Source organism: Harmonia axyridis, chromosome 5, assembly GCF_914767665.1.
Source record: "Harmonia axyridis chromosome 5, icHarAxyr1.1, whole genome shotgun sequence".
In the NCBI taxonomy this organism is placed as follows: domain Eukaryota; kingdom Metazoa; phylum Arthropoda; class Insecta; order Coleoptera; family Coccinellidae; genus Harmonia; species Harmonia axyridis.
The window spans coordinates 35,282,238-35,295,597 of record NC_059505.1 but is presented as its reverse complement, the minus strand read 5'-3'; the positions used below and the strand labels follow the sequence as shown (position 1 = coordinate 35,295,597).

General features: G+C 35.5%; 2 protein-coding genes across 3 annotated transcripts; both read left to right on the top strand.

Annotated features, from left to right (window-relative positions):
* The first annotated feature begins 484 nt into the window (after positions 1-484).
* LOC123680295 (peroxiredoxin-2-like) lies at positions 485-1,847 on the top strand. Of its 2 annotated transcripts, none has more exons than XM_045618114.1 (6): positions 485-644; positions 741-810; positions 877-1,018; positions 1,080-1,215; positions 1,335-1,569; positions 1,679-1,847. In XM_045618114.1, exons 1-6 carry the CDS (start codon positions 612-614, stop codon positions 1,759-1,761), a joined length of 699 nt encoding a protein of 232 aa, XP_045474070.1. In that variant the 5' UTR covers positions 485-611; the 3' UTR covers positions 1,762-1,847. The 2 variants fall into 2 exon arrangements, with proteins under 2 accessions (XP_045474070.1, XP_045474069.1); XM_045618113.1 differs by having other exon boundaries at positions 862-1,018.
* Positions 1,848-2,537: 690 nt separating this feature from the next.
* Positions 2,538-9,520, top strand: LOC123680294. The gene is made up of 3 exons (XM_045618112.1): positions 2,538-3,048; positions 4,003-4,447; positions 7,087-9,520. The coding sequence occupies exons 1-3, from the start codon at positions 2,775-2,777 to the stop codon at positions 8,330-8,332; spliced, it is 1,965 nt and encodes a 654-aa protein (XP_045474068.1). The 5' UTR covers positions 2,538-2,774; the 3' UTR covers positions 8,333-9,520.
* The last annotated feature ends 3,840 nt before the right edge of the window (positions 9,521-13,360 follow it).

Here is a 13,360-nt window from a genome sequence, read left to right as displayed (position 1 = left end):
ATATTAATTATATTAAGAGTAGCTTTAATTAATCTTCGCCTGTTCAGGGCAAATGTATGTAGATACATTTGTTGAATAAAGTCGATTTTTTGTTATTATTAATATTTTGTATTCATTTATTGCCCAAAATAAAACTTTTAAAAGACAGCTTATTAATAATTAAGAAATCCCCAAGGAATAAGGAAATATGTAATTACTTCCGATTTTCGTTGGTAACTACGAGAATTGGAACTAGAGCGACATCTATCGGCTAAAAATGAGGAAACAACTTCGACTTACCCCCAAAATAAATACAATAAGTGGTACTAATCACATATATATTCAAAAATTGAATGAGTATTGAAAAATTTTAGCCTTATGCATTTCCAAAAGATTTTTTTTCAGTATTTGTTTCTGTTTTCTGTAATCGCCCCATCTATTAGAATCAGGAGAAAGACCATGAACAAATTAAAGGAACCTGTAAAAATTGGCAGTCATCTGTAATGTCAAACTTTGACAACAAAATAAGATGAAAATTTTTATCTTTACTCCAATTTTATCAACGGTTCTATTTATGGAATATCAGAATCCGGTTTTACATTTCTAAATAATCATCAGCATCATTTCAGAAAATGTCGGCATTTTTCAATAAATTGGGCCGAACAGTGAGTATCAAGCATTCTGTTTTAAATGCACATTAATTTATTCTTGGCAATAAAACAGATAAAATATTCAGATTCATAAAACACTATTCATTTCAGCTTCCTCAATTGTTCAGGGCCACTTCAAATGTAACCAAGATTCAGAACTCTGTAGTGAGTTTTTCATTAGGTATTTATTGATTGAATACGAAAGGAACAATGTTTTGAACTTGATGAAAAGTCATATGCATTTTAGCTTCATCTGCTTATGCTCCAAGAGTCCAACAACCGGCACCTAATTTCAAAGGAACTGCAGTTATAGGAGACAGTTTCAAAGAAATCCAACTTTCGGACTATAAGGGAAAATACGTAGTTTTAGTTTTTTATCCACTAGATTTGTGAGTAGTCATTTTAAATAGCCGTATTCTTCTTATATCGCTCATCGAAAATCTTTTACAGCACATTCGTTTGTCCAACTGAATTAAGAGCACTCCAGGAGAAATATGATCAGTTTAAGAAATTAAACGCAGAAGTTATTGGATGCTCTATAGATTCCCATTATTCTCATTTAGGTTGGATCAAAATGCCCACTAAAGTAAGTTTTTTTGTTGTATAATAATTGATTTTAAGATGAATCAATATGAGCTAACAAGAAGTGGAAACAATTACTTGAACTGCCTTATTTCCTACCTATAACATGAGTCTTTTTTGTAGGAAGGTGGTTTAGGTCCAATTTCTTATCCTTTGTTGTCAGATATTAACAAAACAATAGCAAGAGATTATGATGTTTTAATTGAAAAAGAGGGTATTGCGTTGAGAGGAACTTTCATAATAGACCCTAATGGAATTCTCAGACAAATGACGGTCAATGATTTGCCCATAGGTAGATCGATTGATGAAGCATTAAGAGTTATCGAAGCTATTCGATTCCACGATGAACATGGCGAGGGTAAGACTTTACAGTCTATTGATTCTTAATGAAAAATGATGTTAATGTTTTAATGTTATTCCAATTCTCACCGCTAACTTCATTCCTACTTATCAAATTATTTTTTCAGTTTGTCCAGCCAATTGGCAGAAGGGTGGTAAAACTATCAAACCAGATCCAGAAGGATCCAAAGAATATTTCAAGACTACTTAAGTTTAAATAAAATACATATATTTTGTATATGAGCCTGATATTGAGACATCCCATTTTAAAGAGAAAATAAAAATCTTTGGTTGTTATTCTTTCTATATATTGAGATTCATTCAATGTTTATGGATTATACTATTTTAAAAATTCATCATTTAAAAGAATAATAACAAAACTAATCAAAACGACGAATGTTCTGTGATTATTTCTAGACATTCAACTTGTTTTTATTTTTTGAAATAAAACCAAAATTATGTCACACTTCATATTTATTTTTATTATTGCCTACGGATTTTTAATTTGTAGTAATGATTATTTTCTGAATTAGATTCCCTGATTTTGATCTTCAAAATAACAGATAGAACAATTAACCTAAAATTTATCATATCAATGACTTGGTAATCTGTGATAAAAAAAAATTAGACATAGTAATCTGTGATTGTTTTATTTTTTATCAAAGTCAATGCAAGTGTTTCATTTTTATGAAGTAATAGATCTATGCAGCAATCGGACAATTTCAACATACATCATCCGTAATAATGAACTTTCGGAGGAAAACAAATTCGAAAGAAGTTTTATTTTTGAAAGTGCTCTCACTATGTCCAATTCCCAATGAAATTATATGGCGGATATATATATATATATATATATATTTTGATCATGTTATTTACCTGCTTTTAAATAGTCAATAGTATTTTATTAAAAAACCTGACACTTCCAAATAAAGAAAATACTATTGACTATATATATATATATATATATATATATATATATATATATATATGAAAATCTATGAACCTAATGAAGAAAAAACGAGCGTGGCGCATAATCTCAAACCACGGGGCAACCTTGGGAGTTGAAAATAAGTTGTTAACTGGAGGTTGCGCATTGTCTCGACGCATCGGACACAAATGCCATAGCTTCGCGCAGATGCACTGGCTCTTTGTTGATGGCCATTTTGGTTAAGTCGTTTGTCATTTCAACGTGTTTTTAATAACAGTGAACATCTATGTCGAAAAATGAATACCGGTTTCGCGATAAACGACATCTTATGCGAAATAAGAAAGAAGAAATTGGCGTACGACACTTTTTCGGCAAGTGAACAACTACTAATAAAGGAGAATAGAAACAAACCTGATTTAGATCTTCAACATCATGATGGTGGTACTGCCAAGAAATTTAACACCCAGTGGTATGATGATTATCCATGGCTCTGTGGATCTAAGACTTTCAACAGATTGTTTTGTATTGCTTGTGCTTTGTACGGTGGTGATCAAGCCTGGGGTTTCGATGGTAAGTTGGGAATTTCATATTTTGACGAACAACACGTGTCACGCATGCGCAGAATTGAAATTAGAAGTTTGACATTTACATCCTGTCTATTAGTATTCTGTGGGCCTTTCTCTGTGGCTTATTTCGAAAAGTCCTAAGCGTGTTTCAAGTTTATGAAATTTAAACTCATATGGTTTGGTTTGGACCTTGAATATTTATCGATTAGTCTTCTTAGTATTTTTGACATTGAAGAATTTCCATATTCAATGATTTCATCGGTAGAATTTGGAGGTTATACTTACTTCAAATATTAGAGAATTGCAGAGACAACAATTGTTGTTTCGGAGAATAGTATGGTTTTTTTTCATTCCAATTTTCACAAAAAAATTAGACAATATGCTTTTGAATTTGAAGATAAACTAATATAATGAAGGGTTTTAGCTTTTTTCAAGTTTTTTGATTCCTTTTTTTGTCTGTTCAACTTTTGTGAATCTCGAGATTGAATTAATAATCAATCAATTAACTCGAATGGAATTGAAAAGCATAACATAACATCTTCCCACAGGTAGTACCCCTTTAAAATTGATACATTTGGTACAAAAATCATAACTGTTGAATTCATATGACAGAAGAAAACTGCATTTCGTCCGACGAGTACCTTCTCGCCCTCTAGTAGAGAAAAGATGTATTTAGAAAAATGAAAGTATAAGTAATCTTTATTTTGGTAGAAAATTCAATAAAATATAGTTGGAAACGTAGGTAGCCGCGAATGCTAATCTTGTTTTACTATTCATTGGAAACCTCTGTTCCGTTCTGCTGATTAGGGGTTGTAAATTATTCACAACTTGCAGTTCGGCGACTACGCGTTAGATGGCGAAACATGTCATTCTATATTTCAAAATAGCTGTTTTCGCGCTAAGAAACGAAGAAGCATGATTGATAAATCATCGTAATGGTAAATTTTGTTCGTTTTAGGCATAGAAGTCATAAGAAAATTTCATGAACGGGCCAATAAACATCAGACAACAAAAATCCACTGTACAAACATGGAACAATACGTTTTAGCAGGTAGAGCACGCAAAGTTCGTGGAAGTGATGATGAGAAAAAAAAGGAGATGGGCCAGATGCAGCGCAAGGAAATTTTATCGAGATTAATCGATTTAATCATAGCTGTCAACAGATACGGAAGATGCGGTGATATTTTTGGTGAAAATTCAGTAGGACAAATGATGTTGAGAAAATATCTCTGCGATATCTCACTGTACAGGCAAATTTACATGGAAGTGAATGAAACGCTGATCAAAACTATGGAATCTAGGATGTTCGCGGATATCAAGAAGGAACTATCCCAAACAGAATTCTGCTCTTTGCTGATAGACGAAATTCCTACCAGAGATAAAGAGTATAGTGTAATGGTGAGGTAAGAGAAAGTTTACAACAATCGAGGTTTTTACATAAGTTACTCAATAAGTCCTGGGCCTGCCGAAAGATGGCACTGTCGGTGCTCCCGCACCAGAACTTTTCTGGAATTTTTCAGCTATAATTTTGGGCTACAATTTTTTTGCTCTTCAATTGTGAGTTCTGCTAGCTTATGGTTGAGCTGGCAGAGCCCACTTGCTAATTAATTTCCCATTGACAATTACTTAATTAATTCACCATCTCTTCTACACATTCGATGGACATGTACAGGGTGATTCAGAATATTTTATCATTCTGTGAACGGCGTTTTGTAATTGTCAATGGTTGACTTGAGATGCGCGTAAAATTCGCCAAAAAAATAAGACGCCAGGCGTCGCGCCACTGTCAGTTTTTTTCCAGGAACAAACCTTTTTCATTCTGCCATTCGAAACACCATCACGTGACATTCTCGTGATCCGTCAGTATTTCTGAGAGACCAAATAATGTGCGGTATTGTCAGAAGGGTTGAATGATCAGCAGAAGTTAGGAATATAACAATAGTTCCAACTTTCGTCGAAAGGAAGTACTGCACGAGTCTTTTTATACAAAGGCGTACAACTTTGCTTCCACTTCCGAAATCCGAGGCTTTATTTTAAAAAACTGGTTATACATTTATGTATTGTTCATCGCTGGCTACTACTTTCTCCCATACTTCGGGCAGCGTACAAATCCCGCGTTGAAAAAACTGGTCTTCTTTTGAAGCGCTCCACAAATCGATCCAATTGTTCACTTCATTAGACCGGAAGTGCTGTCAGATAGTCCGAGAGAGCAACGTCTGGAGAATACGGCAGGTAATGTTAAGACTTCCCATTCCAACGTTTCCAAGTATATCTTGACTAGTTTCGCAATATGGGGTTGAGCATTGTCATGTCTCTCGTTGTATTGCGGCCATTTGTCTTTCAACTCTCGGCTCAAACGCATTATTTGCGTTCCATAACGATCGCCTATGAATATTTCAGTAGGTTAAACAACTCATAATACACTACGCCAAGTTGGCTCCACCAAATACTGAGAATGATCTTGGAACCGTGAATATTCGGTTTGGCCGTCGAAGTTGAAGCATGGCCGGTATATCCCCATGATTTTCTGCGCTTGGGATTATCATAATAAACCCATTTTTCGTCTCCAGTCACTATGCGATGCACAAATCACTTCCGTCTTTGCCTTGCAAGCAGATTTTCACAAGCAAATAAACGCCGTTTATTATGTCTCGGCTTCAACTTGTATGGCACCCAATTTCTTTGTTTCTGAATCATTTCCATAACTTTCAGGCGTTTTGAAATGCTTGTTGCGTTATCACCAAAGATTCTGCCAATTCTTGACATGAGTGTTGATCAAGTAATGCCTCTAATTCTGCATCTTCGAAAACCTTCTCTCTTCTACCGCCAGCTTGTCTTAGACGTCAAAATCGCCGTTTTTGAAGCACTGAAACACACCGTAGTTATTTGAGATCATTCGATAATCCTAAGCCCCAGATTTCTTCATACTAAAGGAGAAAATTAAAACCTGTCGCAAATGATGAGAATTTGGCTCGTAAGCTGACATGTCAATCGACAATAACTGTATGATGAAGACAAAAATCGACTAATATTTCGATGGCGTTATGTTTACAAATACCTGAGCTTATTGTATGACATCTACGATCTATTTATTTCGACTACCACTCACCGGTTGCAAAACGACGGAAGCAAAGTTGTACACCTAATACAATAATTCCAACTTTCGTCTAAGGGAAGTTCTTCACGAGTCCTTTTGAAAATTTTCAATAATTAGGGTTTGCCTCTATAGTAATGATTTTTTGTAGGATTTCTTCACGAATAATTTTGGTGGAATACACCCATGCTTAGTAGGGGTAACATATCATTAATTCTTTTATGACGAACGAAGTTACCAAAATTATATTTTTTTTCATTTGCATATAGAAAAAATTTGAAATACTGCATTGAAGATTAGTACAGAAATTATAAAAAAAACCCACAGGCCAAAATTGGCGATTTATAAGGAGAAATATGTATCTCTAATATCGTTTTGAACTGAGCAGTCACGTGATGGTGTTCCCTCTTAAATCTAACTAAACAATACGCTCTATTACTGATCACGTCACACACCGCCATTTTAGTTCTCCTGTTAGTGTTCAGAATCCAAACAAACAAATTGTCATTCAAATTAGTACGGTGTCGTTGAAGAAATTGGCTTATTTTGATAAATAAGATTATTTAAGGAACAATTTCACTATTAATTGATAGACAGAAGTACAGAAGGAACGAGATTAATGCCAGTAAGTTCGAACTTGAAGTTCAACTAATAAACACGGCTTTTTACAAAATCTGGGGAATGATACAGGATTCAAACTTACTGATATTAACCTCGTTCCTTTTGTCTATCAATTAATACTGAAATCGTTCCTCAAATACTCTTATTTATGAAAATAAGCCAATTCCTTCAACGACACCGTACTAATCTGAATGACAATTTATTTGTTTCGATTCCGAACACTGACAGGACTACCAAAAATGGCGGTGTGTGACGTCACACTAATAGAGCGTAATACGCTCTATTAGTGTATAACTCTAATACAGTATTGACTGTAATTTCTGACAGGTACATCCACGGAGGCAAGGTCAAGGAGCGCTTCGTCGGGTTCTACAAAATCGTCCAGATATTCGACCTGGCCCAGATTTTCAACCAAGTTACCGGGGATGTCCGAAAAGCTGTATGCCACAGCTACGACGGTTGCTCCGCCATGAAACCTCTACGTCTTGGCATCAAAAGCATCATGCCCAAACTGCTATACCTACCCAGTCATCTACACGCACTCAGCGCGCTAGTCCTACAGAATTTGGAGAGTATCGATGAGTTCCGAACGTTTGTAAGAAACGTATCTTACGTATGTAATTTTTTCAAGAGTCCGAGGCGAAGTTACTACCTGAAGAAGAGTAACATGGCCGCTCCACTGGAAACTGAGACTTTGTGGCGTTTCCACTCCAATGCTATCCTTAATTTGAGGGTGCATAGATACCGCATTCTTAAGGTAGTAAACAGTATCTTTCTGGATCCTAACGTGGGCGATTTGGACATGGTGAACTCTGCTTATTGCGTCCAGAAAATCCTCAATTGTCCCTTGTTTGCCATGTTCTGTTCACTCTACGCTAAGGTCTACATATACATCAGCCACTTGTCTAACACGTTCCAAAAAAAACTAGGCGAAGACGACCTCATCCAAGAGGTGCTGCAGGTAATCAAGAGCATAACCAACTTGAAGACATCCGTCACCATAACTCTGTGTATCGAAGAAAACAAGGCCATGATGTCTTCTGAAGGCGCTGCCGAAAAGACGAAGGTGTTCAAGAGCTGCGCACCTAACATCCTGGGTCTCATCGTCGTGCAGATATCTGAAATCTTCTTCGACCTCAAACACCTCAAGTTCGTTCGACTTTTAGACGAAACCAAATTCACCAGCTACTGGAATAGATTCCCGAAGACTCTATTTGCAGACTGCATGGATTTCTACAAGACTTTCTTCGATTCGAGTCGCTTGGAAGAGGAGTTGATGAAGATTTACGCCGATGCGCAAAAGAGGTTGAATCCCTACGCGCTCTTTTGTTATTTGTACGATAACGAATTGGCGGACGTGTACAAAGAGACTTACAGGTTGCTCAAGTTGTATCTAACTTATCCTTTGTTGAAGGTTAACAATTCGGGCACGTGTACAGTTGGTAAGTTGAGGAAATTCTTGGATTTGCCGGAGAACCAGATGAAATCTGCTGTATTGTATGTGGATGCCTATCCGCAAGCAACTTCTGCATATGCTGATTTCAAGAAGAATGTTGTTGAGAGTATGAGTTGAGTTTTAGTGTGAGAAAAATGAAGTGGCTGCAAGGTTAGTGATTGTGAGGAATAGAGATGGGCAAAATTGCATGAATAAAGATGGAATGACGCCAGGGAAGAAAGATTTTCATTTTAAAAGGTACAAGGTGTCCCAAATTCAATGCTCACTGATAGAATCTCGAGAACCATAAGACTTGGAGAGAAAAAATCTTCAAGGAACGATCTTTCGAAATATCAAAATATCAGAAAGCGGATCACAGATATCTTGATTCGTTCTCGAGTTACAGGGCGTTTCTGAAAAATGATTTCCCAATATCTCGCTATATTTTGGTTTATGTTCTAGATTAAAAAATTCTAAAACTGTCCTTTATATCTTTAAAAGAGTAATGTATTTCTAGGATCTGTCATGCATATCACCAAAATTACTGGAAAAAAGTTTTATAAATTTTCGAATATCTTGAACAGAAACCAAGATAAAGCAAAATATTTTCAGAGAGGCCCTGTAGCTCAAAAATGAATCAAGATATATATGACGTGCTTTCTCATATCTTATTATTTCGAAAAAAGAGATCGGGTCTTTGAAGATCTTTTGTTTTAGAATAGATTTTTTCTCTTATAGTAGTCCTCGAAGTGCTTTCAGTGAGCATTGATTTTGAAACACCTTGTACATAGCACTCGTAGTCTCGATTATTTTTCTCTAGAAAGTGATGAGGTGTTATATTTACTTTTTTTTTTTGACTCATGGAATCCAGTTACGTTGCGAGATATGAGTGTTTCCTCCTCTTCTTTTGCTTAAGGTTCCTAAAGACGAAACTGTGTAAAACCAATTGAAGAATTTAAAGGACAGTCATAAACTTTATTTTATTTGCATCTAGTGCCATTTTTGGTAAGAAAGTAAATCTTGTAGACACTGTAATGAAAGACTGATTTATTGTATAACATTTCAAAGCGGAAGAAAAATTTCTGAAATTATAAAGGGTAAATTAATGATATAAATTACCTTTAAAAACGAAAATTCACTAAATGTTTGTATTTTTCATAAAAATAACATTTTCCTATGTATATATGTATCTATTTTTGATAATATACTTCGTCCTTACGTTCATGAAAAGCTATTTTATATGTACATATTTCATTTCAGTTCAAATTGTTAACTTAAGTTGTTTTATGATATTATAGTAATTTAATTTGATTGAAGTTTAGAAATTCCCGTTTTATATTTAATATTTTCTCAAAACTATATATTTCTTGTTGTATTATGAATATGAGTATTATTCAAATCGATGCTTTAAAGATTTTTTATACTTAGATATTCGCTTAGCAATAATAATTTTTTTAATTGTTGATTTATGTATTTAATGATACAATGTTAAATATTATATAGTACATGATTAATAAAACCTATTTTTCAATTTCACTAGTTTTATTTCTGTCTATATTATTATTGTTCATGAGCTAGATGATTTCAGCTGATTATTCCAATTTTATACCACTAGAACCATAAAAAAAATGGTAATTGTTTACCATTTGAAAAGCCCCATGTTGATAAGACTATCTAGAAATGCTCAAATGGGACGTCCTACCTCACCCGCCGTATTCTCCAGATATTACGCACTTGGATTATTACTTGTTCCGGTCGATGGCACATTGTTTGAGTCATCAGTTGTTCCACTCATAGGAAGACATCAAAAAATGGCTTGATTCGTGGATAACCTCAAAAGATAAACACTTTTACCGTAACGGTTTCGAGATCTACCAGAGAGATGGGAGAAAGTTGTAGTTAACAATGTCAATATTAAGCCAATTGAAAAGTCCCCGGTCTGATGCACAGATGGCGGTGCTAGAATTAAATCTATATGATTTTTAGTTAGTACCAACCTTCAAACGATACGCGGCAAAATTTGACAGCAGTCCAACCTTTAGTTTGTGAGATATTGCATTATGAGTGTAGCTACTTTTGTTATTTGAAGAAAATATGGAAAAAAAGAATTTCATGTGCTGATAAAAATATTGCTTTTTGAAGCAAAATCTTGGCTTGATGAAGAGTTTCCGGGGTCTGCACCAGGAAAATCAAACATTATTGATTGATATGCTAAGATTAAACGTGGTGAAATGACCACCGAAGACGGCGAACGCAGTGGACGACCAAGAGAGGCTGTCTCCGACGAAAAAATCGAAAAAAGTTAACAAAATATTGAATGACCGTAAGCAGTGGAGTTGATCGAGATAGCAGACATTCTGAAGATATCATCTGAACATGTACATCATGTCATTCACGAAGTACATGAGAAAGCTGTGTGCATAATGAGTGCCGTGCGAGCACACAATCGATCAAAAGCAACAACGTGTTAATGAATCTGCGCAGTGTTTGAAGCTTTAAGTGCAATGAACTTTTTCGTCGATAAGTGGCAATGGATGAAACATGGCTCCATCATTCCACTCCGGAGTCCAATCGACAGTCAGCTGAGTGGACTGCACACGATGAACCTGATCCAAAGCGAGGAAAAACACAACAATCAGCTGGCAAGGTTATGGCATCAGTATTCTAGGATGCGCAAGGTATAATATTCATTTATTACCTCCAAAGGGTCAGACCATCAACAGCGATTATTATATAGCGTTATTTGATCGTTTAAAGGATGAAATCGTTGGAAAACGCCCCCATTTGAAGAAAAAAAGTGCTGTTTCATCAAGAAAATGCGGCGTGTCACAAATCAATGAAAACAAAGGCAAAATTGCATGAATTGGGCTTCGAATTGCTTCTGCATCCCCCGTATTCGCCAGATCTGGCCCCCAGCAACCTTTTCCTGTTATCAGACCTCAAAAGAATGCTCACTGGAAAGAAATTTAGCGCCAATGAAGAAGTAATCGCCGAAACTGAGGCCTATTTTGAAGCGAAAGACAAATCTTACTACAAAAATGGTATTGAAAAGTTGGAAGATCGCTATAATCGCTGTATCGCCCTCGAAAGCAACTATGTTGAATAACAAAATCGATTTCGTCAAAAAAATGTGTTTTACTATGGTAGACCGGAGATTTTTCAATTGGCCTGTTACTTTGAATGCTTCATTTGTAACCATTTTTTCACAATAAAGTTGCATTTTCATAAAAAAAAACCTAGTTGCTCACCTCATATTCCACATTGATAAACATGCAATTCGTTCTTTAGAGGTTGATACAATTTCTCTTCTGAAAACCTAAAATTAATTACAAACTATCGTGAGCCTGTCATCTTTTATTGTACACCTATATTCTTGAATTTATGTGACACCGAAGCGTGACTGCCAACCGTTTAGATAAATTATCCCCTTGACATTGATGGTACAATACAATGACTTCCACTTGAATGAAACTCTACATTATTCCAAGTTTCAATTTCTTAAAAACGTAGAAAGCACGGATATTAGCTTTTTATCTATTGATGCTTTTATCATTGTCAATATTCTTTAGACTTCAAATCCATTAAGAATATCAATCATTATCCTGGAAATTGGAAAACATGTTGTTAGCCCTGTTTCGTTCTGGATTTGTGAATTTTTTTATACTATATAGGGTGATTCACCGCGATGGCCAATTGGATGTTTTTAGAAAACTGTGGTGAAAATTTGCATATTGCGGTTTGAGACAATGTTTTTCTTCCTGAAATATTCTCAGACCTCTTCAACTTCCGGTTATACCAGAAACAGAATACTACTTCCTTATTTCAAAGGCACACATAGTATATTATTGCTTTTTTGATGACAATTTCGTCAATATACCATACCTTGGGTAAAAACTCAACGCTTCATGAGTTAATGAGATTCTTGACTTGATGAAGAGTTTTCGGGGTCTGCACCAGGAAAATCTATCATCATTGATTGGTATGTTAAGTTTAAACGTGGTGAAATGAGCACCGAAGACGGCGAAAGCAGTGGACGCCCAAAAGAGGCTATCACCGACGAAAAAATAAAAAAAGTTCACAAAATAATTTTGAATGACCGTAAAGTGAAGTTGATCGAGATAGCAGACATTGTGAAGATATCATCTGAACGTGTACATCATATCATTCACGAATATTTGTACATGAGAAAGCTGTGTGCAAAATGGGTGCCGCGCTAGCTCTCAATCGATCAAAAGCAACAACGTGTTAATGATTCTGAGCAGTGTTTGAACCTGTTTAAGTGCAATAAACCTGAATTGAATATGTGACAATGGATGAAACATGGCTCCATCATTTCACTCCGAAGTCCAATCGACAGTCAACTGAGTGGACTGCACACGATGAGCCGAAACCAAAGCGAGGAGAAACAGTAAGCTGGCAAGGTTGTGGCAGCAGTATTCTGAGATGCGCAAGGCATAATATTCATTGATTACCTCTAAAAGGGTCAGACCATCAACAGCGACTATTATATAGCGTTATTGGATCGTTTAAAGGATGAAATCGTTTAATCGTTTGGTTGATGTTTATCATTTGGTTTGTATCTCCCTTACATTTAGCATATTTTATCTCCGATGTTTTCCATAGTTCTAATTTTCTTTTTTTTTATTATAGTGTATTGACTGAACTTGGGTGAATTGTGAATACAAATTAAAAACTTATTTTGTTATACACATCTGCTAAATTTATTTTTGTAACTTTGTGAAAACATTATTATGGGTATTAAATTACCTGTATGTGCTACATACTGGAAATGAATAAATGAATAAATAAAATCGACCCCATTTGAAGAAAGCCAGGTGCTGTTTCATTAAGACAATGCGCCGTGTCACAAATCAATGAAAACAATGGCCAAATTTTATGAATTGGGCTTCGAATTGCTTGTGCTTTCACCGTATTCGCCAGATCTGGTCCCCAGCGACTTTTTCCTGTTCTCAGACCTCAGAAGAATGTTCGCTGGAAAGAAATTTAGCGCCAATAAGAAGTAATCGCCGAAACTGATGAGGCCTATTTTGAAGCGAAAGACAAATCGTACTACAAAAATGGTATCGAAAAGTGGGAAGATCGCTATAATCGGTGTATCGCCCTCGAAGACAATTGTTGAATAATAAAATCGAATTTTGCCAAAAA

What these genes read in the sequence shown, in the direction of transcription:
- LOC123680294 (XM_045618112.1), top strand. Translation starts at nt 2,775, where the DNA reads ATGAATACCGGTTTCGCGATAAACGACATCTTATGCGAAATAAGAAAG. An exon ending in TCAAGCCTGGGGTTTCGATG is followed by an intron (nt 3,049 to 4,002) that starts GTAAGTTGGGAA and finishes TGTTCGTTTTAG; the next exon opens with GCATAGAAGTCATAAGAAAA. An exon ending in GAGTATAGTGTAATGGTGAG is followed by an intron (nt 4,448 to 7,086) that starts GTAAGAGAAAGT and finishes AATTTCTGACAG; the next exon opens with GTACATCCACGGAGGCAAGG.
- LOC123680295 (XM_045618113.1), top strand. Translation starts at nt 612, where the DNA reads ATGTCGGCATTTTTCAATAAATTGGGCCGAACA. An exon ending in GGATCAAAATGCCCACTAAA is followed by an intron (nt 1,216 to 1,334) that starts GTAAGTTTTTTT and finishes TCTTTTTTGTAG; the next exon opens with GAAGGTGGTTTAGGTCCAAT. An exon ending in CCACGATGAACATGGCGAGG is followed by an intron (nt 1,570 to 1,678) that starts GTAAGACTTTAC and finishes TTATTTTTTCAG; the next exon opens with TTTGTCCAGCCAATTGGCAG.